The sequence below is a fragment of the Mizuhopecten yessoensis genome, unplaced genomic scaffold, assembly GCF_002113885.1.
Source record: "Mizuhopecten yessoensis strain PY_sf001 unplaced genomic scaffold, ASM211388v2 scaffold7901, whole genome shotgun sequence".
NCBI lineage: Eukaryota > Metazoa > Mollusca > Bivalvia > Pectinida > Pectinidae > Mizuhopecten > Mizuhopecten yessoensis.
This window is the reverse complement of record NW_018407279.1, coordinates 861,896-888,236: the sequence shown is the minus strand read 5'-3', so window position 1 is coordinate 888,236 and position 26,341 is coordinate 861,896. Positions and strand designations below refer to the sequence as shown.

At 35.5% G+C, this 26,341-nt stretch overlaps 2 protein-coding genes across 3 annotated transcripts in view; one reads left to right on the top strand and one right to left on the bottom strand.

Moving 5' to 3' along the window:
- Nucleotides 1-451: 451 nt before the first annotated feature.
- Nucleotides 452-11,620, bottom strand: LOC110454479 (neuropilin-1-like). Of its 2 annotated transcripts, XM_021503984.1 has the most exons (8): nt 11,537-11,620; nt 6,310-6,396; nt 5,429-5,550; nt 3,197-3,399; nt 2,843-2,992; nt 2,174-2,333; nt 1,546-1,734; nt 452-807 (listed from the first exon to the last, which is right to left on the bottom strand). In XM_021503984.1, the coding sequence occupies exons 2-8, from the start codon at nt 6,336-6,338 to the stop codon at nt 602-604; spliced, it is 1,059 nt and encodes a 352-aa protein (XP_021359659.1). In that variant the 5' UTR covers nt 6,339-6,396; nt 11,537-11,620; the 3' UTR covers nt 452-601. The 2 variants fall into 2 exon arrangements, with proteins under 2 accessions (XP_021359659.1, XP_021359658.1); XM_021503983.1 differs by lacking the exon at nt 11,537-11,620 and having other exon boundaries at nt 6,310-6,547.
- A 40-nt stretch (nt 11,621-11,660) lies between these two features.
- LOC110454478 overlaps nt 11,661-26,341 on the top strand; it is a 41,172-nt gene continuing 26,491 nt past the window's right edge. Inside the window, exons 1-2 of the mRNA XM_021503982.1 lie at nt 11,661-12,306; nt 13,693-13,817. Of these exons, the coding sequence (XP_021359657.1) occupies nt 12,170-12,306; nt 13,693-13,817 (262 nt within the window). The 5' untranslated portion in view covers nt 11,661-12,169. The remainder of the gene's footprint in view (nt 12,307-13,692; nt 13,818-26,341) is intronic.

Below are 26,341 nucleotides of genomic sequence, written 5' to 3'. Positions count from 1 at the left end.
TCCACACCTTTCTTTTTTTCTGGTCGATTATCGAAGTATCTGCAGCATGCACATAGCCGCCCAATTCGAAATAAATGTAAATTGATCTGATAACTGTAGAGTGCTGTATTGAGGCACAACATAGAACGAGTCGTTGGCATAATTACGCCGATATATAACAGGGTAATAATGACGTACTCATCAACAATTATAGTATTATCGGAACTCTAAATTATTTTTCCTTTTTATTCATGATTTTGATTGGTCAAAATTGAGGCATTCAGTGTAGTTTGGGATGACAAATTTCCATTGTCCTTTCAAACACAATGACAACCACAACGTGCTTTTATATGATTTTGCAAGTTTTTGGTACGCAGACTGTATTATGTCACTTCAAACTCGATCACGGCTTTTATTTAAAAATGGAAAAAAGGCCACATAAAGTTCATATCGAATCATTGTACGATTTTGTTCGAATTTGGTTTGTAGGTAAATCAAGCTCCCCTTCTGATGCACTCTTTGTGAATATAGGAATGTTCGGAGAACTGGTCAAAGCAGAAACAAAATACAACAAGAAGTCAGTTATTAAGTTTCACTAGTCTACAGACAGAAATAAGTTACATTAAATGTGTCCACACACGGAGAAGAGTGCTTGAGAACAATTCACACTAGCCAGGCCTGCTGTTGTCAGCATCACACAGTGACCTTGAGTCGGGTCAGGATTGCCTGGAGACCAGAGGGCGCTGTCAATCACTCCAAAGCCTTCACTATACTGCCACTGATTTAAAACATACCTTCCGGACACGTACATCTGATTGTGGGCGTTCCCTGAAAATTACAAAATATTTATCTGGTAACGAGTAACGTAGTTTTTGTATTTTCGATAGGTATTATTGAGTACAACGTCTAAGTATATTATTTTTGTAACTTGTAAGGTGCTAATGATTAATTAAAGTATGAAATATAAGTGTTGCCAACATAACTTCTTGAGAATCACCACAAATACAGTGGATTATATTTGTTTTACATATTTGTATACAATTTTTATAGATACACCTGTTTCACTATGTTGCTTTTGGCTTATAAAAAACATCAATACAACTTTTCAATTTACATTATACATGTATCCGGAGTGCATGGCAAAATCAAATTCAGTAACGGAAACTTATTAAGGATTTTTAATGTCATTGGTCTGCCCCTTTTCAAAGACTCTAATATACATTTGTAAGCTTTATTTGTCACAAACAACTTTCAGAAAAAACTAGTGTCTTTTCCACATTTACTTTATAAAAAAAAAATCTGCTGATATTAGTTATTTCGTAACGTATGGATATAACATCGTGTTTCACGTAATGTTTATACAGTGATAATTGGAAGATATTCCTTTGACCTGATATCGAAATTTAAACTCATGAATGTCATCTGACCACAGGTTCATGTCGTATCCAAACAGATTTCAGTAATGATGTAATCTGTTAGTAAATAATGGAGTCATTGAATTTTAGACACACTCTGCAGTGGCAAGCCCTATTCCGATGTCAAGTATTTGTTTTTTCATTTCCCTACTTAGTATATCGTTTCCCTCCACGACTGCCTTAAGACTCGCCATCAATGACAAGGAATCTATCTTGATGAGCTGTGAATATTGTTGGGTACAGAGCCTGGCAGCGTCCAACTGGTTATGATCACGTTCGTTCACCTTGTACAGTGTGTCGTCGTTCAGGACTGGTTTGAATCCTAAAGCTTTGTGTATGTCTTCAATAAAGTAAATAAAACATAGAATGTTAATCATTTTGTTGAATTCCAATAAGCAACATGGATTCTAAATATGACTTTGTCACTAGCTTTCTATATCGATACAGATTTAAATCTTCCAAAACTGATACGTTCTTAGTTGTTCCATTCATCAAAAACAAATCACAATGCAAACAAATGACAGCAAATACTTCGTGAACACCGTCATGATATCTAAAACACTTGAAAGTAAAAACTACATATGTAGAACCAACAGTGGCTCTTAGGCCTTTAATTGGATCAACAGGAAGTCGAGCAAAGGGTAAGCGACTCCAAAGTATACAAACAATTGTGGTGATTGAACGATGAAATATGTAAATAAAACCATGTTTCAACATTTTGCAGCTGGAAATTAGATCTTTATTATTTATGTTTGTTAAACATTCATGAAGTGTCTTACGTTTACGTGTTTCCCTAACGGTGTAACAGCCACTGACGTCAAAACGGAGAGATATATGATTGTTCCAACTCCTTGGAATAATCCGGAGGTACACTGCAGTGATACTTGGGACAACGCTAGCCTTAACTATGGTGGTCTGGTCATTGTTTCCGGTAAATAACTGAAAAATGATAAATAGTCAAAACGTTCTTTTGTTTGTTATATTTACAAAAATAATACGTTTTATCCAAGTAAAGTAAAATATATAAAAAATACATAGTAAATAAATACCTATTAAAAATAAAGTTTGTCGAAGCATAAAGTCTTTGGGAAATAAATGCCGAGCAAAAAACATATTATATCTTACAGGATCCGAAACATATGCAGAAAATCGCGATAATAGTAAAAACTTTCTCCCCTTTTTCACAAATAATTCCTTTTTAAACTAGTATTTCATGTAAACCGTACTACAAATAAATGTTAGTTAAAAGGATAAAGCAAATCTTTCGGGCTTGGCCAATCACCTTGTACCTTAAAAAAAAAAAAAAAACGGTGTTAGAGAACACCAAGATGTGTCCGTATAATCGATTTTAGTTTGAGCTATCTGCCACGTCAGTAAAAGAAACGTATGCTATTGCTTTTTGATATCTTCGTCAAATATCGAATGCATTATTATCCGATATAACCTACCCTAGGTTCTTGGTTGTCCGACATCACTGTAGTCCAAGTAGTATCATCCATGCTATAAGATAGGTGATAGGTTTCAACCCACTGGTTACATATGCACTTTCGACCTTGCAACAAGATTGTTTCTACTTCCGTTTCTCTTGGGAATTTAACCTTAAAAACAAAGTAATTTCAATATACACAAAATGAATGAGATGTTTCCTGGTGGGGGAGGTATCTTCGTTCAATCATAAATCGTTACCTCAATGTTATCGTTATTGCAAATATTTTTCGTCAATTAATAACTTCGTTAAACAAAAAACAAAATACTCTTGAATATTGCAAATCTAATTAAGGGTCGATCTCATCAGAAAATACCTGTATATATTGTTGATTATCAGCATATTCAGATGACCAAGCACCCGTAGTGCGTTTGGTATCATTTCTTTCATTATATAGCCTGCTGTTTTCTTCACCATGGTCGGGATGGCCCTCCCTCGTCCATGTAGTAGATGCGGACAACGCCGAATCTTTCACACCATACAATCCCGATACGAGGTAATCTGAACACACTGTTACGTCTGAAAGAGGAAATTTGTGGGTCCTTTTATACTTATCTGTAACGCCAGGGAGTGTTTTGTCTGTGAAGAGACAACTGTGAGCCAAAGGGGACAATACGTGATTACTTCATACAGTAGGTTGTGTATTGTCTAAAACGAGGCATATAAACAAAATGTAAATAAAGTATCCAGTTGGGTGCTGGTGGTTATTTTGAAAGGAGACAAATAACGAGTCAGGATATATAGTATTGTTTATTTGATGTCAGATCTTTGTATAATAAGAAGACAAATCTGCAAGTCAAGGCAGACAACTTTAGATGTCACTCTGAAACTTAAAAAGAAACACAAGTCAGGGTTCAGCGTTAACACTTTAGTTATCACTTAATTCTTTGTAAACAAGAAACCGATGCTACATTTCTCTGAGGGCACATTTTCTTTTATAATGAATTATAACTAAAGTATTGAGATTGTTGTCTCAAGCAGTCGCAAAAACAGAAACAAGTTTAACTGTTTGCTAAAATACATACTAAAAAATGTCCAGTATGGGACAGGTTTCGTTATAAAATATTGAAGGAATGTGTCAAATGTGTTGTAAAAGTTGCTTCCAGTCTCAAAACAGTGGATTCAAAAGTGGAATTAACTAGTTTTTTCATTTATAATACCGTCAATAATTGAAAAATACAAAATGACAAAAAAAAACCTGTTTGAATATACCGTAGACTTGCTTGTCTGCCATAATTGAGAGGAAAGCAGTTTTTAGATACAGCAATTTCGGGCGTTATTGCCCTTTCAACTAAACCGTATGGTGAGCCGATTAACCTTTTGTTCCATTCGAGTGACATGACCATAATGAAGAGCTGATAGAACTTAATCCTTGATGTGTGAATTGGTGATAAAACAATAATAATTATCGAAATCGTTATTACTATATAAACACATTCGTTTAGACCAATAACTCGGAAAATACCAGGGCTATTCTTACATAATAAGTTCTTGAGATTTGTAATGCAATAAGCGTCGCTGTTGTCTAGGCAACGCTGCTCAATTAAAATGGTACTTTGAGATGGTTCCATCAAGGTTTACACCCAACGCAAAGCGCACAGAAGATTCGATCATGCCATTTTGTGATTTTTGAAGGCTAACAGGTCCAGTGCACATACTATTAATTTATTCAGACCTCGGCATATGATCGTTTTCCTCATTATGTGATATTTGCCTGTCATGTGGCGAGACTTTTTAAAGTAAAACAATTCGTCCACCATTTACTACAACAGGATAAATAAACAATTTATCAATAGCGACGGATCACTCTTTATCACAGGGCATAGTTCATACCGAAATAAGCTATTACTATACATACTACTAAATGAACTCCAACTGTTGATCATGTCTGACACCAAAAGTAGACGATCTGTTTCACTTTTTCGTAATGTCCGAGAAATGTTTTACATGTATAGAAGTATACAGCAATTGTTAACAAGTGAACACTAACAATTAAAGTAATGACAAAGATGTTCTCTACCGAAAACAAAGGTGGGATACCAAGCCAAATAGCCGTGCTGACACCCTATACCTTGCTCTATACCTCACTCCCTGTTGTATGTTACACTAAGGTATCTAACTGACCCGTGAACTACTGCACTAGTTACTACTAAAGTCTATTTAGCAGTTTTAACCGATTGTTACCACTGTTAAAAATACTAAAAGCTTCCTTCATTTTCCACACTTGGATTAAACTCGTTCCGATGTGTACCTTTTTCACAATCGCACAGATTTCAACAACTTAACGCATTTCATAACATATGTGCAATTTCGATTATTATGACTGTGTTAGCCACTCATCTACACCAAAAGCAGAAAATGGAGACATTAAATCAAGAAACTCGTAACTGCAACACTATTCTGAGTGCTCTGAAAAATTGGTTCAATTAAACTTTGAAGGGCTGATATTTTCTTTTCTATTTACCGGGATTTATATTGGACGATTTAAAATTCAGGGTGTAAAACCAACAACTAAAACTAAAAAATAAGAAAATAAAAAACAGCATACTCAAAATTGCACTGTCTTCTAGTCTCTCAACACGTTTAGTTAGGGCCTTGATTTCATCCGTCAGCTCAGACAGGTGGCGTGAATACCTTCGGTCATCGTTACACAGTTCCGTCAGAAGTGGCCTGATAACAGCAGAAACATATGTTATGTGAACATTTTCAAAAGTTTATATACCAATTATGTGCTTATTTAATATCGAATTCAAGACAATATCTGTTATACCAATTAATATTGATTTCTTAAATTTTGTGTTAATTAACAATTATGGACTTTTATTGAGGTGAATATTGGATTGTATGAGTTCGAAAAAGTAATACTGAACTAGACAACTTCATCATGATTTATGTTGTACTTTCATCATTATATAAGATCAAACGTAAGAAAATTAATTAACAAAAATAACTGTACCAGCGAGTATAACGTTCATGTATAACGTTATAATTAAATAACGTTATAAAGAAAATATCAATATTAATTAATGTTTTTAATTTAACAAATGCCTGACCTCCTAAGGATACCTGTAACATCCACACAATGAAGATGATTAGAAACTCCTTATTTGGCCATTTTCACTCACCAACATTTTTTACATGTAATATAACATATTAACGAGGTTATTAATTACTACGATACTAAAAATATCCTGCTTAAATTTTGTAAATGAAATGATATCCAACCCAATGAATAAGTTGGAGCGTGACGAAATTTCAAAACTATTCATTCGATCTATTAATACAGCTCTGCCGATTATCCAGGATAATACAAACGTGGTACATGTAACGATATCGACACACTTAAGAAATTAAATGCCTTGACGACTATTGCAAAAGGAAGAAGTTATTTGAAGTAACAAACAACGTAGAATTTAAAAAGACTTTTACCTGATTTGGTTTAGTATCCTCTGTTCCATGAGAGCTGCTTCTACTGTCTGACGACGGTCAGATGATAAAGGTTGTCCACTAGATAATCTGTTAAACGTGAGGGTTAGTAGAAAGACGCATAGGAAACTCATATTTTTTATACTGTCTATGTCTTGTCTTCAGCACGGCCCGGTACCTGATGTCCTATCAAATGCAGTGGCGACGTCGACTGTATTGTACTTGGGAAACGTCGTGATATACATACGGAAAATTATATCGCACACTTAAGTAATACAAGTGATAATGAGTGATACAATAACGGATCTAACACGTCCACTTTCATGCCCTTGGTTGATGTTATCGCAAGTATACACATTCGTGTAGGGGCGGGCTACAAAATGTACCATGATGTATGTGCAGAAACATTCAGAATGCTATTTTTTTTCGAAGATTTATTTTTTCAAAACATACTCGTATTGCAAATAAATATCATGATGAAAGTTAACATTTTAACGTTTGTAATGTGTTTAATTTCAGTGAGTGAACTCCTCGTATTAAATATGGAGGTGACACAAGGAGGAAGATCATTCAATCCCTCATGTAGAGCTAACCTCGAAAGCTTGGACAGAAGGTGATTGTTGATGTGTATTTAGTTTTGTTCTCTTTAGGAACACTGTGATATACATTTACAAAGATATGTATTGTAATTTATACATATATATACATATATTGTTGTAATGTATGAAAAAAGGTTTGTCAAAAAACAATACAAAAATGAGTTTTACTCATCGTTGTATCGGAAACTCCCTTGTCATCTGATCCCTTCTTTTTCAAGTAAAAATGTACGAAAAGGAGATTTGTCGTGATGTTGGAGTCAAAATAAAAACAATGCAATAATGAAACACCCTTATATTTTGATCCCTTTTATTAAAGCCAAGCCTAGAGATAACCATGCTTCTAAACATCTATAATATCTGTCATTATTCAAAAACAAAGTAATACAATAGTGCATGATGTGCAACAAAAACGCTGATAACAATTTCCTATGTGTTTTCTGATTAAGTTTCAAAAACAAATTTTCAATGTTTTAATCCTTTACTGCTTATATCAACGACACACTACGAGATAGAATGGGACATTAACAAATAAGATTTCATGTCCTTGGATTTTTATAATCATGTCTTGGTAACACGACACAATTGTTCTCTAATACCGGGACGTTTAATCTAATTGTCTGGAGCTAAAACACCATGCATGGTATGTTTTGTGTGTCTACACCGCTGCGTATTGTAGGTGAAAAGATTGAAGGACTTTAACCTTGTCCAATATTTTACAAACAGGATATGTGTGACAAGTATGAGGGCTTAATTTGGTTTTAATTTAATAGGTTCACGTCCTATTAACAACCGTGGTTGTAAAGCTTGCATGCATGTGTGTTTTTGTGCTTGACGCAAAAAAACAAGTAGGTTTATCGTGATTTTGGAGTCAAACTAAAGAAAATACAAAAATGACAATCCATTATCATCTGATCCCTTTTTATTAAAACTAAGCCTTTAGATTAAGATACATCAAGACATGCGTTTTTACGCCTTTTGTTAGAACGGAACTGTCGCCGACTTAATAGTGTTTCCTCACTGAAATCCCATGCTAATTGCACCTACAGTCCAAAAGAGTCGCTAAAGGCAAATATTTTATTCCAATAAAACATCGTTCGATAACAACACAATTATCGTGTGCTTTCGTTGATCTCATGATACATTGTACCAAATTTTGATTTCAAAATCAATAATACTAGGACAAAATATAAACAAGGGAACGATTTACACGGACACACTTGAAAAAGTACAAGAAGAACAAGACCATGTGTTCCGCAAGGGTAAGCGTACTCTGCTTCATCGCTTACACAATGTAAATCTAAGTCGAATCCAAGTAATACAAAGACCTAAACACGGTACTTGTTATAACCTGCTAAACGTTCAGCATTTCGGGTAATTGTACTTTTCATTTTAATTTAACCAAAATGAATACCATAATTGGCATGGTATTTTAGTGCAATAGTACTATCGCAAAGAAGGCAAATACGCCAACATACAGTCTCAAGCACACATACACACATACATACAAACATTACACACTTTGAGGCGCGTACTTCAATGACCTTAAATGTTGATAGGACCTAACTAATACGTTTGTGTAACATTGACCTCTATGTTAATAGAAACATTTGATGTTTCTGAGTTTATACGTACATAAACACCGATAAATACAGTCCATGTGTAGAGGATAAGGTTGATGTCAGTGTTCACTGGCAGTTCTAAACTCATCACTCATGGACATGACACTCTAAAACAAATATTTTTCCTTGTGCAGTAATTGTATTCATAGTCTGTTTGTAAGGAAAACTGGTATTAGTTAACATATCTAAATGAATGTTTTACAAACAACAAATAAGCATGTCAACGACACATTAAGCACAGATCAAAAGTGCATAAATTCATCTCAATAATTAAAGTATGATTGTTTGACATGTGTTTGTTCTATTAATCAGCACCTTATGTTAACATGAGGATATTGAGAAAGATAAAATAACGCTGTTGGTCTGAATTATATTGTTATTTTAATCTTGTACCATCACAATGTTTGATAAACGAAATGTTACATGTAAAAACATAATATGAAATATCGAATAATAATTAAAAGTAGTTCCTCGCCCGAAGATTCGTATAAAACATGCTTTTGGGTTCCTTAGTTAAAAATGTCAAAAGAGCTTAAAATTGCTTCTACATACATTTTAGAAAATAGGGATTTGCGGGTCAAAGGACATTAATCGGGCGCAAATGGCGTGACAGTATCACTCATCATCACTTTTATTACTTAACCATTTTCTGGTTTGTTTTATAAAAAAAAAACCACCCAAATATTATCTTCAATATACTTTTGTGATAATTAATCAGTTAGTTGTCTTGTCAGATATGCAATTTGTGTACATTGCAAATTTCTCCAAACAAGAATGCAAAATTTTCCAAACGAGAAACCTGTTGTTATTCATCAAATTTCATACGTCTTACAAAGGCGTTAACAAGTGTTCAAACCTGACTGTTTGCACATTATATGTATGTACATTAACAAATGCTTAAACAAATTACACGAAAGAAATGATACACGAGGGAATATAAACACCAAATGTAACATACGGAGTTTATATGTGGTTGTCATCCTATGGTATATCTTAAGTAACTGGATCTAAAGGATGTCGAGTGTTTCAAGGGCCTTTGTACATGAGAGGCGTTTACTTACTTGATATACGAAGTGAAGTAGCACTTACATAAATTCATTGTTAACTCCATCACATCACTATTTCGTCCACTTTAGAAAAACAGCGCTTATGTGTTGGGAACGTATAGAATTACAATAAAATAAGAAAGTTACCTTTAAAATTAATTACATTTTTTTAGATTCTCAGGAAAATTTCTCGGCAAAATGTTCAGTAAAAAAATAAATACTATGATTAGTAACGCAGCATTTAATGGGGTTTCATAAATTGTTCTGATATCTTCATCGTAACTATTGTTGTTTTCATTTTTTTCTTGTTTGTTGACACTTACCCTTCCGGAACACCTGGTCTAATGATCCTTATTTTTTTTCAAGTTTTGTCCATTTTGAGTTTTGGTTTAGTTGACACTTAAGCATTCTCTTTTTATATATGTTCATTTCCTTTGAAAATTTTGACTAGAAATAAATCACTTGCTCTTTCTTATCCTGACAGTGACATGAAATAATGGTCTACTATGATGGTTATAAGTTTATATGGTTTGTCGAAAGTTGTACATTGTGTATGATACCAAAGAAACATGAGTAATTCTTTCGGATTGATTGGTCTGGTTTGTTTTTATAGGGTTTAACTTCCTATCAAGATCATTACGGATGTGTCTCCATGTGTGTAATGTATGTATGCATGTGTGTGTGTATGCAGAAGACAAGGTATGTTGGTGTAGATACCTCCTTGTGATATCCGGGTTCTAATGCCAGCTTTACAATGCTACCTTACTGAAATCTATTGCTGAAGGCATCAAGCACAGAATTCATTCCGCCTTGTATACTTACAACTGGTGACGCTTTTGTTGTTACTACCCTTAATGCTGAACGCTAAGCAGGGAATAACAACTACCACTTTTAAGGACTTTGGTATGTTCCAGCATTGGGCGAACGGTCAACATGAAAGCCAAACGTGAGGTACTGCCAAACAAGGCGCTAGGTAACAAAAGGTAGGACTGCAGCAGTAACGAGAAATACAAATATAGTAAATATCGCATAGGGTGCAGCAGGTCGACTGTATTATGGTGCGGCTATGCCTATATTCATTATCATTTCAATTCAAAATGAACAAATATTGTAACATACTGTTTTAACTAAACTTGTCTTCTTTGCAGAATAGGAAAGTTCCTACGCAATAATATGTACACAGATCAAGGGGAGACTGACTATCATTATTTGTTATTTAGTAGAGTAACTAGATCATTAAAACTTCGGCTTCACATGATTCTGTCAGCAATGCAACAGGTAAAATATTTGATTTTTTTTCTCGCTTGTAAACACCGCGGACATGAGCAAGGCTACTCCTTGATTGTGAAGCAGTTCACTACTCATCATAATTGATAACATACCAAAATAATTATGAACATAACACAACACAACGCTGTGCTTTCATCGCCCAGTCACGGGCGCCCGGTGCGGTGGGTGGGTTGGTGGGGTGGCTTAATGAAATATTTTGAAGGTACCAGCCAGCGGCAATGCATACAATATACGCCATTTTCGCAGGTGTAAGGAGATACACAATCTATCACGAGACCACCGGAAGCACACCATATTTCGGTCTCTTTGAATTTCTTTTTCATTGGAATGAAATATTTGGCTTTAGCGACTTTCTTGGCAATACCTCACTTCAGTGCTGGGCGCCATCGGAATGGCATTTAAGTGAGGCATCACTCTAAAGTCGGCGTCAGATACGTTCTAATCACATAAATATACCAACATTCTTTGCCTCCAGCACACAAACACACATGCACGGAAGCATTAGACACATGGAGGCAAGTCCTGTTATGACCCCAGCTGTTAAAAGGACTTCAAACATAATAAACTAAATCAAGCCCTTTATATTTCTTTTTTTTCTGTTCTAACATACTAGTAACACATATCATGTTTGTAAAATAATTTGATAAGGTTAAAATCCTTCACCCGTTTTACTTACAATACGCTGCGGTGTAGATCAACAAACCTCACAGTCTACACTGTTTTAGCTCTAGCCAATGAGATTGAGTCCTTACACTTCCTGGTATAGGAACACAATGGTGTTGTATGAGTAACCGAGAATGCATGAACAAAGTTCAGAACATGAAACCGCATGTGTTAATGTCCAGTCCTACCCCGTAGTGTGTTATAGATAGAAGTCGTAAAGGATTGAAAATATTGAAATACTTTGTTAGAACTTAATAATCAGGGATTGAATAATCTCATCCTTGTGTGACATAAGGGATTATAATTGGGTCACTCTGTGTGTTGCATTGATGTATGAAGTTATAGGCAGTACATTCATTGAAAGTGTAATTTGTTGTTATGTAAGTTTGTTCATAAAGTGTGATATAATCTTCCGGGTACATGTCCCGACGTCCTCCATGTACAATACAGTCGACATCGCCACTGCATTTGATCGAACATCAGGTACTGAAGACAACAACATACGCAGTCTGAACACTATAAGTGTGCGATACAGTCTGCCGTATATATATCACGACGTCCTCCATGTACAAAACAGTCGACGTAGTCACTGCATTTCATAACACATCAGGTACCGGGCCTTGCTGAAGACAAGAACATACGCAGTATGAACAATATAAGTTTCATATGCGTCTTTCTACTAACCAGCACGCACAGATTATCTAGCGGACAGCCTTTATTATCTGACCGTCGTCAGACAGTAGAATCAGCTCTCATGGAACAGGGGATACTAGAACAAATCAGGTAAAATTATTTTTAAATTCAACGTTGTTTGTTACTTCAAATAACTATTTCGTCTTGCAAAAGTCGTCAAGACATTTAATTTCTAGATTGCGTCAATATCGTAACATGTGCCTCTTTTGCAATATCCTGTTTAATCGTCAGAGCTGTATTAGTTTCGTAACTCTCAACGTTATTCATTGGTAAGGATATCATTTTATCTCCAGTGATATATTTTATACAAAAAAATGCATTAAATTCTTTTACGATTGAGGTGGCGCATGAACTCTTCATTTATATAATTGTGAAAAAATGTAAGCTTTGAGAGAAGAAGAAAAGTTGAGTTGAGGTCAGAGTTGTCAGTGGTTCTAATTAATAAGTTGTGTTAGCTGCAGCTGTACGTATCAGTGAATGTCTGCGAAGAGTCTGTAGTTTATTTGCTTAAGATTAGGCGTGCAATTTGGATGTAGAGACATCTTACTTGGTTCTGGAGATCTTATTAAGTTATCAATAAAAGCACGGACCGTTAGGGAGAAATGTTAATTGAGAATGGCCAGTGTTATGAGAACAAACGGTGTTGTGTGTGTTACAGTGGAAATAGGACAGGTTGTGTGTGTCGGATAGAGTTCAGTTTAGTCTTTTGAGGTGCACGAGAGAGGATGTAACTATTGGGAGGATATGTTGAGTATCGTAGCAATTTATGACCTCATGTATATAATGTCGATAAGTTAAAATGGTAACATTGACGATTTCCAATCATCATTATTGTTTGGATTTTAATCTTGAGGAGGTCAGACTTTTGTCCAGTTAAAAAAGTCAATATTTTTATTTTCTTTATAACGTTATTTCAATGATAACGTCATACGTGTTATACTCGCTGCATATACAGTACTTTTTTGTTTGATAATTTTCTTACGTTTAATCTTACATAATGATGACTCATGATGACGTCATCTAGTTCAATATTGCTTTTTCGAGCCCATATAATCCCATACTCACCTCATTGAAAAATCTGCATTATTTCAATTTGTATTACAAATATTGTCTTAAATTATATATTAAATTAGCGCACTATTGGTATATTTAAGCAATGAATGTTTTATCAAATGTTGTTATGGTCCTATAACCCACATTGCTATTGATGACAAAATAAAAATATATTTGCTTAAATATTCATTATTTATATTTACATTTTGAAAGAGTAGTTATGCCTTATTTCATTATTTTGAACAGTTCTTTGAACAGCCAATTAGGTTTTGAGAACAATTAAATTGATGACGTCAGAATAGACATTGATGACGTTACAAAAGCAAATGTTGTTTAAGTCTCATGACAATGGAAGGATGCAAAGCAAATGTAAATACAAACATTTGAATATGTTCACAAAACATATGTTTCTGCTATTATCAGGCCACTTCTGACGGAACTGTGTAACGATGACCGAAGGTATTCACGCCACCTGTCTGAACTGACGGATGAAATCAAGGCCCTAACTAAACGTGTTCAGAGCTTAGAAGACTGTGCGGCTTTGTTGAGTATGCTGGTTGTTTGTTTTTAGTTTTAGGTCTTGGTTTTACACCGTGAATATCTTAAAATCATCCAAAATAAATTCCGGTAAATAGTAGAGAAAATATCAGCCCTTCTAAGTTTTATTGAACGAATTGCTTAAAGCACTCAGAATAGTGTTGAAGTTACAAGTATCTTGATTCAATGTTTCCATTTTCTACTTCTGGTGTAGCGGATTGGCTTACGCAGTTATGCCAATCGAAATTGCACTTTTGTTTTGAAATACGTTATGTTGAGGAAATCAATGCAATTATGAACAAGTTGCTCCCTTGAAAAATATTAAGCAATCATGAACCCTAAATTGTTTTACATAAATTAGGGTTGTCAACGGTCAACCGGTCACTCGGTTACTCGGTTACTCGGTCGGACGACCACGAACTGGTTACCAAAATGTATAACCGAATAGTCGGTCATTTAGCTACACCTTTGAGGCCCCATATTTTCCTTGCTTAGACCTACAAATTTTCAATAGATGCGACCAGAATCGGATAGTGTTGTATTAAACATCCTGTTTAGGGATTACACGTTGGCTTTAATTTTGTACTCTATTGTAAATACTGACAAATATATACTGCCATCACCATAACAAATCTGAACAGATTCTAAAATAAAACCAGAATACAATGTTGTGAAACATAAACTTTAAGAAATAGAACGTGCTTTAACATGCGAAATGTAAATATAATCTGTGTTCACACCTGAATGTACAATATTACCGCATATGATTTCGAGTACAGCTAACTGTAATTGAATCCGTCTTACTGCATTCCGACATTTGTTGTCCATGACATTCACTTATTGAGGTTACATGCAACCTTTTCCAGCGTTAAGCTTGAAATACGAGAGCTAACTATCATATTTATCAATATATACATGTATGTTTGTGGTGTAAACACGTTTAAGATACACATATAATGTGTTTGTTGCTGTTTATTATTTGATTAACAAATTGACCGATTAACTGGTTACTCGATCGGAAGATTGTTCGACTAACCAGTTACCAAAATTTGACCGGGGTGACAACCCTAATATAAAGATTTCTTTTACGAAAGAGAAATTGTTTTAAATTTAAAAAACACATTACATAAATATCAGGGTCAATGATTGCTTGGATATGTAGGAGTCATGTAAACTGTAAGAAAAACACCAATACAAATGCCAAAACTATTTTTTTTTTTGCATATAACGTTAGCTTAACTATCATGTCTGACCCCATACGAAACACTTATCTAATCGGGTACCGAGTAGGATGCAAACAATTAACCGAGAAGATAGTACAGATATATATATACAGCGGTACTTAAAATAGTGTCCGCAGCTTGGTGTGTTTCGCTGATACACAGCGCACACATTGATAAAAGGTATGTGTACCGGAACACTCCCGCCATAAGGCATGTCGTCATATTCAGAGCCGTTCTCTGAACATGAGGGATACGGGAGAGATAGTGTAGTTCTATCGGAGTTTAAACACAGTATTGCATCAGATTAGCGCTAAAATTCTCTGTCTCTACCAACAATCACATCTTTATGTTGCTGATAAAACGTAGTTGTTGACAAATGTGTTTTTTGGGCAGCGTAGATAAAATCAGGCTGAACACACAGATGGTAGACATTGTGTTAAGGATTTTAAATGTAGTAAATGTGAACAGATTTTTAAAACTCTTAATAAAAACACACTTATTCTATATTGAGTTTACATTGCTATTAATGAAACAAATGCTATGATCATCAATAGATAAAACTAGACCTGACACACAGAGATGTGAATATTATTGACCACTTTCAAATGTAGTAAATTAAACAAATTTTGAGCATTTTAAAATACATAACACATCATAAATTGATATTCAGTTGTTATTGCTATTAATGATGAAACTTGACTTCTGGGTTGAGCAGAAGTTTGGCAAAATAAGGTCACTGTTACCTACTATTATGAAAATCGCCATGGGACCATGAAAAGTAAGGACCACATTATTTTCTTCAGAATTAAGAATTGATAAATTTCCAGAATGTAGGGTGGCTTGGGTCTTTATCGAACGTGACTCAAAGACGCTTCCACATAAAACGAAAGTAGCTGCTAACTGTTGTTTACTTCAGTAAACAATTATTTGAACTTTACTGTATCATTTCTTAGGATATACACTGTATACATTTTGTATCTTTATGTAAAATTTGTCATCCCTGCCACATTTCTCACTCAAATCATCATGTAATATTATGTATCGGTTAGCTTGTTAGAAATAATGCAATTATCAAATGCATGGATATGACCTGAACCTTTGACCTCCATCCGGAAAAAAGTTTTCTGAAACATATCCTGTAATGGTCGAATGTCTTGTTTATCTTTCAATTATTTGCGGTTTTGAGATGAAAAAAAATGTTAAATCCACTTTTGCATCCATTGTTTTGAGATTGGAAGCATTTTTTACAACACATTTCAAACATTCTTTCAATATGTTATGACAAAACCTGTCCCCTACTGCACATTTTTAAGTATGTGTTTTAGAAAACAGTTCAACTTGTTTCTATTTTTGTGACTGCTTGGGATAAAAATCTCAATACTGAAGTAATAATTCATTAAAAAATATGCACCCTGAGAAACGTGGCATCTGGTCTCTTGTTCACGAAGTACGTTAGTGATAACTAGTGTTAACGCTGAACCCTGACTTGTGATTTTTAAGCATTTCTTCTCAAGTTTCAGAGTGACAGCTGAAGGTATCTGCTTTGACTTGCAGAGTTGTCCTCTTAGTATACAAAGATCTGACATATAACAAACAATTCTATATATCCTGACTCGTAATTTGTCACATTTCAGAACAGCCACCAGCACCCAATGGAATACTTCACTTACATGTAATATGTGCCTTTTTAGACCATACACAACCTGAAGTAATCATTACTTGTCCCCTTTGACTCACCGCTTTCTCTTCACAAACAAAACACTACCTAGCGTTTCAACAAATGTTATTGACAAAGTTTTTACAAATCAATTGGGTGGAATAACAGGCAAAGCCTTTATAACTTCGCTCCAAAGGTGGCAATAGTAATGCATTATGTAATTTTGTTCATCAATTTTGAAATGAGAATTAGAAACATAAATGTTAAAGGGATGTAACTCACTTTTAAATAACAAAATTGAAATACAAATACATGCACACTTCTCCCATCACACACAACACACTTTTACAGCTTTTTTTTATAACATTTTATATAAGCTAACAAGTCACACAGTTATTGGCCTGCATTGACCAGACCCAGACCCTGGACCGCTTTTCTTTACCAAAAGTGCGTTGCGTTTCCGTTGTGTTTCGTTTCCGTTGCGTTTGCGTTGCGTTTGCGTTGACCGTTTGATGTGCGTTTTAGATTTAGCGTTGAATGTATGTTGAATATGCGTTTTTTCTGGTTATTTAAGGAAACAATCGATTGCTATGTACAGGTTATTTTAAGAATATGTGAGTGCTGAAATGTTTTTATATAAAAATATAGTTATATCAAGGAATTAGATTACAGGGAAAGGCAACTGCCTCTTCGGTATAGAAAAATAAGACCTGGGCATTCTGATGTTGCGGGAACGCGCGAGAATTTACGTGCTTTTGGGAAAAACCCGCCGCTTTAATCTTTTTGGAAATTGATTGCCGGTGACAAATGATACATTCTGGTGAATCCTGTACCGTAAAATTGTCCGAAGTTCAAAGTAAGTGATCTTTGCTTTACTTAGGTCTAAATTGAATATTATTTGTTGTGTCGAATAACAGTAACGTGTCGCAGAATGCGAAAGTTTATAGTGATCCAACACCTTTGCCAACTTGAATAATGTTATGACTTATCACGCGCCATTAACAGATTAAACGCCGGATCTATGAGTAAACTACTTGCTAACAATTAGATTATTAAACATACGGAATAAACATTATTGCTTTTTGATATGTGTTCGTGCCTGTTAGGTGGACATTTAACCCATAGCTCTGAAATTGTAGTATTTGTATTCTGAAAACGGTTGTTGATCGGTGTGTGTTTTAATAATGGCCGCAATTAAGCCTTAGATTACCGATCGCGGGAGGGTTCATGAATGCATGTAATGCTCGGTAATTAATTATGAATATGTAATAATTCATTTACATAATTAAAACCTGGTATATTATCATGTAAATAAAAAGTATTCAATCGCACTGACGATCTAAAAAAAACATATTTTTATGGCTCTTAATATCGACCAAAATTCATCGTAATGAATAGCGTGTAGTTTCACTACCCTTGAGCATCGTCTTGTATTACCCTCCGATCTTTGAGAAAACTACTTGCTTACAATGAGATCATTAGACATACGGAATAAACATTATTGCTTTTTGATATGTGTTCGTGCCTGTTAGGTGAAAATTTAACCCATAGCTCTGAAATTGTAGTATTTGTATTCTGGAAACGGTTGTTGATCGGTGTGTTTTTAATAATGGCCGCCATTAAGCCTTAGATTACCGATCGCGGGTGGGTTCATGAATGCATGTTATTCTCGGTAACTGATCATAAATATGTAATAATGTGTTAACATAATTACAAGCATGTATATTATCATGTACACAGAACGATTTCAATCGCACTGACGATCTAGAAAGTGTATTTTTACCCGCCATCAACATCTCTAGTTTTCTTGCTAATAAATATATTATTTTGACATACGGACTAAACTAAATTGTTTATGTATATGTTTTCTATTGCAACCTGTGGTTATAAGTGAACCAGTATCTCTGATTTTGTAGCATTTGTATTTGTATCCTATCTGCTTGTTGACAAATCCCTATTATTCTCAATGAAGAATTGTATAGATTTTTGTTTTCAAATTGTTGAATAACAAGGCCAGTGTTAAATTGTTTTCACAGTTTTCTATGTACTGATTCACTAAGCTAGGGCTATCCACTGGCAATGATATGTTAATAGAGAAAGATTTCTAAAGTTGTATTGCAAAAGTGTTGGTGAAGGGATATTAAAATTTATACATGGCTAGGCTTATTGAGTTAGTTTTAGCTGGAGCTTTTCAAAAATCGCATTTAAAATAACACATGTCCTACGCCATGGATTTTAGTGTAAGATAATCATATAATCTTGTGTCACCATACAAAATGAATAGTAGTTCTGTCTAAAACTATGCATGGAAAAATGAAATAACAGTGATGAATGTAAACAATTGTTCTGAGTAAGAAGTAAGTCAGACAAATGTAATATCCATTCTTTATTCTAATTTGCAAACAATACAGATAGTTTTCAATTTTAAAAGGTGTCCATGCAGATACACATGTATACAGGGGTGATATACATGGTACATCCCACTTCCACACAGGGGTGGACATTTTCAAATCAAAATGTACAAGCCAATTGGCAGATATTGAACAGGACAGCTGTGGTTTGATTCCCAAATTTGACATGGATTTTGTCCATCTAACTTGATTGATGTATCTTTTCTAATTTCAGCATGCCAAAGAAGAAAGAATGGTCCAGACTGTCAAAACCTTAACACAAATCAACAGCAGAAGAGTGTTTTTATCAGATGTATGCAAATTAATATGCGTCAAAGCCTTACAAGTTTAATACAAAATTTCACACCAGGGGAATTAATCTTTAAATCAAATAACCAGTTCATTTTTATCAGAGTTAACATTGAATTATAATACAACTTGTATATCACCACTCAAGCTTGTTACATTGTATGTCACCTGTGAGCAATAAAAAAACCAGCTATTTTTTCATTTTAAAGTTGTTATTCAGTTGTAAACACACACTAAGTACAATGTACATGTAATGTGTGCATGGGAAGTCATGAAAAAACATCCAGCCAAGAAGGGTATAGGTGGTATAGGACGTATAGTTACTGTAAGAGGGTATATGTGATATAGGAAGTATAGATGATATATGATGGTATAGGTGGTAAAGGCAGTAATGGTACAATAATAAAAAATTGAACTTTCTTTTTGAATTGATATACTACAGCTTATACATTTCTAGAAGTATTATATATAATAACAATGTTTCAATCCGCTGAGGTATAGAAAAGAGATAGAATTCGACATCGATAACTAGAGAAAAATATGAACCTGAGGAATATTAGCAGAGACTTTTTTGGTTGTTTAACTTGACGTAACTTTACGTGATTCAGTCCAAACGTATCCACAAAATTGGAAATCTGATAACGGTGATCCCGTCCCTGATAAGAAGTTATGTGGAAAGTCCCGGAAAGGCATGTAATCTTCCTATATAGCTTGTACTTATTTTGAAATATTTATATCTGCTATATTGTAATCCATAAAGGGATCGACGTGTCCAGTACACAAACCAACAGCTACGACGTTGACACGTGCCTTAGGTATGGAGGTGCTATGTTTTTATAGTGTTCAAGCGGTTCCTGATTATTTTGCACGATTATTAGTTGGCCATATAATACACAATAAAATACGTATTATTGTATCTCCCAAGAAAATACATAATGGGGAATATTGTCTGCGAATAGAAATCGAAATATAAAAAGTTTATTTGTACCAAAATGCAAATGTCTCATGATTTAGCCGTTGCTGTTTTACGAAAAGCGACACAGATTCAGTTACAAATATAGAGATGATTTGATTGTATTTTTTCAAACGCCTTTTATAAACTGTATTCGGGTTGAGCCACTCCAGCAGTGTTCATTCCTCCAACCTTTTTTTCACACACGTACATAGTACTCTCGTATACATCGGGGATCTTAACCAATCGCTACAACTAACGGAGCGGTCCGTCCGGCTTTTTATCTAACATGGAGGACAAGGTAAACAAAGTTTTAATGGAATCTTGAAAAAATCGGAATGTAGGTCCCGTTCGTTAGACTTTGTCCATTCAAATTGACGTGGATGACGAATTTCATTTTGGATTAAAATGCCCCCATCAACGAGTCTAGGGGCAGAGACGGAAACAACGGTGGGGTCCAAAAGTTTCGGGTTGTCTATATTTCCTCACTAATATTGCAGACAACAGGAAATGTCAACTAGACTTAATGTCCGGAGTGAGGTTTTACTGTATTGTTATTCATAGTGAAATGATTATAAGCATCACTATGTTATCATTGTACAAGTTATGCTCCATTTATTAAAAAACGATTAACATTGAAGAAACCTTAAAAAAATAAATTGTACTCAAAATCTGTCCTGGGTGTTACTGCACGATTTTTGTTGAGCTCGCAACACGATTTCTCACCTCTGCACGATTTCTCACCGGGTGAGAAATCGTGTTAGGAGTAGGTATATTGCCCGTTGCCACGAGTATGAACACTGAAATTGATTTAAAATGTCACTTGTCCTGAACGACCCAGTAGATTTTGACTTAATTTTGCCTGGAGCATCCTTAGACCAAGGGCACTAAATTTTGTATAAACGGTGGTTGTGCCTCCCCCCTGGTGGCAGAAGGACAGGGCCCCCTAGTGGAAATAGAGGTAAAACCTTTGAAATCCTTCTTCTACCACATAAATTTAGGGATTTCGTCCCATTTCAGTCTGGAGCATCCTTGGGCCAAGAGTACTCAATCTTGTTAAAATGGTAGGGTTGGACCCCCTGGGCGGAAAGGGGCGGGACCCAATAGAGGCAATGGAGGTAAAACCTTTAAAACCCTGCTTCTACCGTAGGGATAATGTTTTTTTATCCTAATTTGTTCCGGAGGATCCTTGGACAAAAAGGACTTGATCTTATATAAACGGTGGGTGTGGCCCCTTTGGTGCTCAGGGCGGGGTCCAAAAGGGAAACTGAGGTTTTAATCTTTAAGATCCTTCTCATGTAACATTTGAGGGATTTGATTTGAATTTGGCCTAAAATATCCTTATGCAAAGGGGTCTTAATTTTGTATAAATGATAGGTGTGACTCCTTTGGGTGAAGAGTTGCGGGGCTCAAAAAGGGAATTTGAGCTTTAACTCTTTAAAATATTTCTTCTTCTGTACCATTGGATGGATTGTTTGTAATAAGAATAATTTCCCAGGGTTGCTTAATTATCCAGGGCCTCTTGTTTTATTTTATCTTATCGTCTTTGACTTACAATGGTATACAAAGATATGTAACATACACAGATTTAATGTATAAGCATGCGTGGTTGTACAAAGGGATACAAGTATAATAGTAATAGAGGTGTACTGCAGTTACATACTGTATATATTCGATGTTAAGTTTCCCAACAGATCTAAATCATGGCCTATCACTTGCTAAGTCATTTCAGTCTATAACAATTTCTACTCAGATTAATGGACCACAATAAATGTTGTGTAATTGAATATTTTAATCGTGTTCTTGAAGATGGGAAAAAAGGCCAACATCCTCCGCAAAATGGCCGCTGTATGCATTGTCCAATGTTCCTATGTAAAAGTGTGCAGTGTCACTACGAACACAACTGCGTTGATTTTTTTTTGGACAAAATGTCCGTGTTAGGTCGGGTCCTGATTGGTCGACATTAAGATATTGACCGAAGTTATAGATTTGGTATGTAGATGTATTATGTACGGTTGTCAACGGTTAGCCGGTTATCCGGTTACTCGGGCGAACCGGTTACCGAAATCCTTAACCGAAAAGTCGGACATGTACTTACCCCTTTTGGGAGTCCCACGTTTCCCTGGCTTAGAACTATCTGCATTTGTATAGATGCGATCGAAATTGGATAGTTTTGTAATAAAACGGTGTTCAGGGATTACATGTTACTGTTCATTTTGTACTCTAATTTAAATACTGGCAAATGGATGTCGCCAACACCATCTGAAAACAATTTAAAAAGAAGCCAGAATACAAAGCTGTAATATATCAAATTTCAGATAGAACGCGCCTTTGCATGCGAGATGTAAAGATAATATGAAGAGTACACACTTGAATGAGCAAGCATGTCTTGAAACGTTTGTCAAACATATTTTGTTCTAAAGAATAATATTACCGCATATGATTTAGAGTACAGACAACTGCAATTGAATCCGTCTAACTGCAATCAGACATGCGTTGTCCATGAAAAATACTTACTGAAGTTACATGCAACTATTTCCTGTGTTAACCTTGAAATACACGAGTAAACGATCATGCTATTTAATATATACATGTATATTTGTGGTGTAAATACGGTTTAGGTAGAACATTTTCCTAACATATAATGTATTTGTTGCTGTTTATTATTATTCCCGCCTTTCTCCGAAACGGGGAATATTAATATGGGTGTGTCCATCCGTCCGTCCGTCTGTCCGTCTGTCACGCTTCGTTTCTGTGCAATAACTACAACAAATGTTAACTTGGTCACAGGGTTAAATGCCTTAAGGGCCCGGCCATGTTCGATGACCACTGTCAGCGGACACCATTTGGCGGAGTTATGGCCCCTTGAATAATGAAAAACGTCATTATCTGCCGTGCAATAACAACATCAAATGTTAACCGATTTTCTTCAAACTTGGTTCGATTTTGATGAAAATTGGTATATAGGGATATAAGGGAACTGCGAATTTAACCGCATCGGTTTCGTTGCCATAACTTCCACACGGAGGCTTCAGATTAGTCGCAATTTAGATATTGTTAGATTTTTGACGGAAATTTGTATATAGGGGTATTAGGGGACTGCGAATAAAACTGCATTAGTTGCGTTACCATAGCAAACACACGGAGGCTTCTGTTTGGTCGAAATTTAGATATTGTTCGATTTTGATGAAAATTTGTTTATAGAGAATTTAGTGGACTGCTAATTCAACCGCATACGTTTCGTTGCCATAGCAACCACACAAAGGCTTCTGATTGGTGGAAATTAAGATATTGTTTGATTTTGATGAACATTGGTATCTGGGGATATAAGGGGACTGCGAATTCAACCGCATAGGTTTCGTTGCCATATCAACCACACAAAGGCTTCTGATTGGTCGAAATTTAGATATTTTGATATTTTTATGAAAAATGGTATAAAGGGGTAAATAGGGGACTGCGAATAAAACCGCATAAGTTTCGTTACCATAGTAACCACACGGAGGCTTCTGATTGGTCGCAATTTAGATATTGGTTGATTTCGATTAAAATTGGTATAAAGGGGTAAAAGGGAACTGCAAATTCCATCGCATAGGTTCCGTTGACATAGCAACTACATCGAGGATTCTGATTGGTTGCAATTTAGAAATTTAGTATGTACATTGTAGGTGTACTATGGCAATGCGATCCTTTTCTGATACATCTTTGCGACTATGGGGACAGTTTGGGGGACATCTGTAATGGTCCCCTATTACAATTAGTAATTGCTGTAGATATTGTCAAGATATTTCAACCAAATTCCTTATTCACATTCAAAACGTCTCTAGGTTTATGATATTTAATAGAATTAAAAGTATATGAATAATAGATAAATAGATAAATACAGGTACTGCCATCAAAAGAAGTGGTAGCATATGTGTTAATTCTCTAATAATAAAAATAATAAATAATATACAACATTTATATAACGCCCTATATAATTTGTAAAATTACTCTAAAGCGCTTTACACCATATGGATAATAGTATTATTTATAATTAGTTATAATTGTGGAACAAAAACAAAGGCTTATTATCACTTTTATACATTAAGCAAGCGGATAATCATAGCAATGTGCACATAAATGAGTAAACAAACGGTGGTATTTACATGACGTCTTTGCAAAGAGCCAAAACATGAAGAGGTGAGTTTTGATGTCTATCTTGAATTTGGCAGGGTATTTAACTTTCTAATAGGAGATGGTAAGCTATTCAACAACGTGGCCGAAACCCTCCTAAAGCACCGGTTTCCATAGGTCATAGTATGAGATTTTGGGACACACAACAATGATTCTGTGTCCGACCCTTTATCGTACAGATAACCAGTGCAATGAATATAGCACAGGTGTGATGTCCTCTCTCTTTCGAGTACGATGTCAGATATACCACAGAGCAGGGCGTTACCATAATCCAACCGACAGGTAACACGTGAATGCACCAACATATTGCATGCATCTGCAGTTATAAACTGCCGGATACAGCCGATGTTCCTCATCTGGTAGTAACAGGATTTGGCAATAGCGTTCAATCAAGGTATACCCCTAGGTTTTTAACAAATTGGACAGTCTAAATAGTTCTGGCACCGACCTTAAGCTAGAGAGCCATTGTTTGCTGAAACCTTGGGGAAAAGACGATTAGTTTCGTCTTTTCCGGATTAGGCTTTAGAATGTTTGCATTCATCCAGGTACTGATATCTGTCAAACAAGCTTTTAGGTTTTCCGCAATTGTATCCCAACTGTCCTGTGGTTTGATGACCATGTAAATGTGTGTGTCATCAGCAAAGCAATGATAGGGAAGGCTTTGGCGACGACAAATCTCTCCGATCGGATTAGAGTACAGGCAATATTTTCGTGGTACTAACACCGACCCTTGAGGAACATTGTGAGGTGGTACATCCGATGGCAACACACTGTCGTCGTTCATTCAGGTAAGACTGTATCCAGCATAGTGCAGTATCAATCACTCCATAAGAGTACTCAAGACTTTTATAAAGTATGTCATGGTCGATGACGTCAAATGCAGCTGACAAATCCAGCATGACAAGCACCGCTCTGCACTTGTTATCCAATGCAGAAGCTATGTCATTATGTACACGTAGGGGGCTGTCTCAGTAGTTTCCCATGCGGTAGGCCGATTGCAGGTTGTCATGGAGACTGTTTGCATGGAGAACCTCTAAATCCCGGAACATAACCTTCTCCAAGATCTCAGACAGAAAAGGCAGATTTGATACTGGGCGGTAGTTCTTCAACTCCTCCTTGTCCATTTCAGGCTTCTTCAACAATGGTCTAACATGTACCTTCTTGAAACACCATGGAACCTTTGACTCAGCCATTGATTTGTTCATGATTGAAGTAATCAAGGAAAGCAGTGCTTCCAGACATTGATTTAATCGATTGCGAGGTCACAATGCTATTGCGCAACTCGTCCTGGGTTGTTGGTGAGAGTTTTGTCTATGCTTCCCCAGCAAATTTAATGTCAACAATCATGAACAAGATTTCATTGTCAGCAGTAGAGTTCACATCGGTAATATTTTTCATGATCGAGCTGATTTTATTTGAGAAAGTAATTGATTTTGATTTAAACATATTTTTATTTGCATCTAATATACAAAAGGGATCGGGCACAAGTTGTCCAACTTATGTAAAGCCCTTTCCCTATTACATAATGAAATATATATATACAAGATGGCAATTTTTAAATTAATTAATATTTTCAATTAAGTTTAGTGTTACTGACAGACTGACAGAGAGAGAGAGAGAGAGAGTGAGAGTGAGAGAGAGTGAGGGGGGGGGGGGGGGGGGGGTCATAGCTTGAAGATATTTAATTTGAGATCGTGGTAGTGATCTTCTCCGACACAGGCGGCACCAGTAACACTGTCCACTATTCAAAACACTCTGCTTTTCTAATGTTCATCACTTCCCGTGCCTCTGTTGCCTTCTCCTTGTAAATTCGATTCCTTCTGGTATTTTC

Coding starts and splice junctions, on each gene's coding strand:
- LOC110454479 (XM_021503983.1), bottom strand. CDS start 6,440: ATGAGTTTCCTATGCGTCTTTCTACTAACCCTCACGTTTAACAGATTA. Junction 2,993..3,196: donor ATAATCAACAATATATACAG/GTATTTTCTGAT, acceptor TTTGTTTTTAAG/GTTAAATTCCCAAGAGAAAC. Junction 808..1,545: donor GGAGGGAAACGATATACTAA/GTAGGGAAATGA, acceptor TGTAATTTTCAG/GGAACGCCCACAATCAGATG.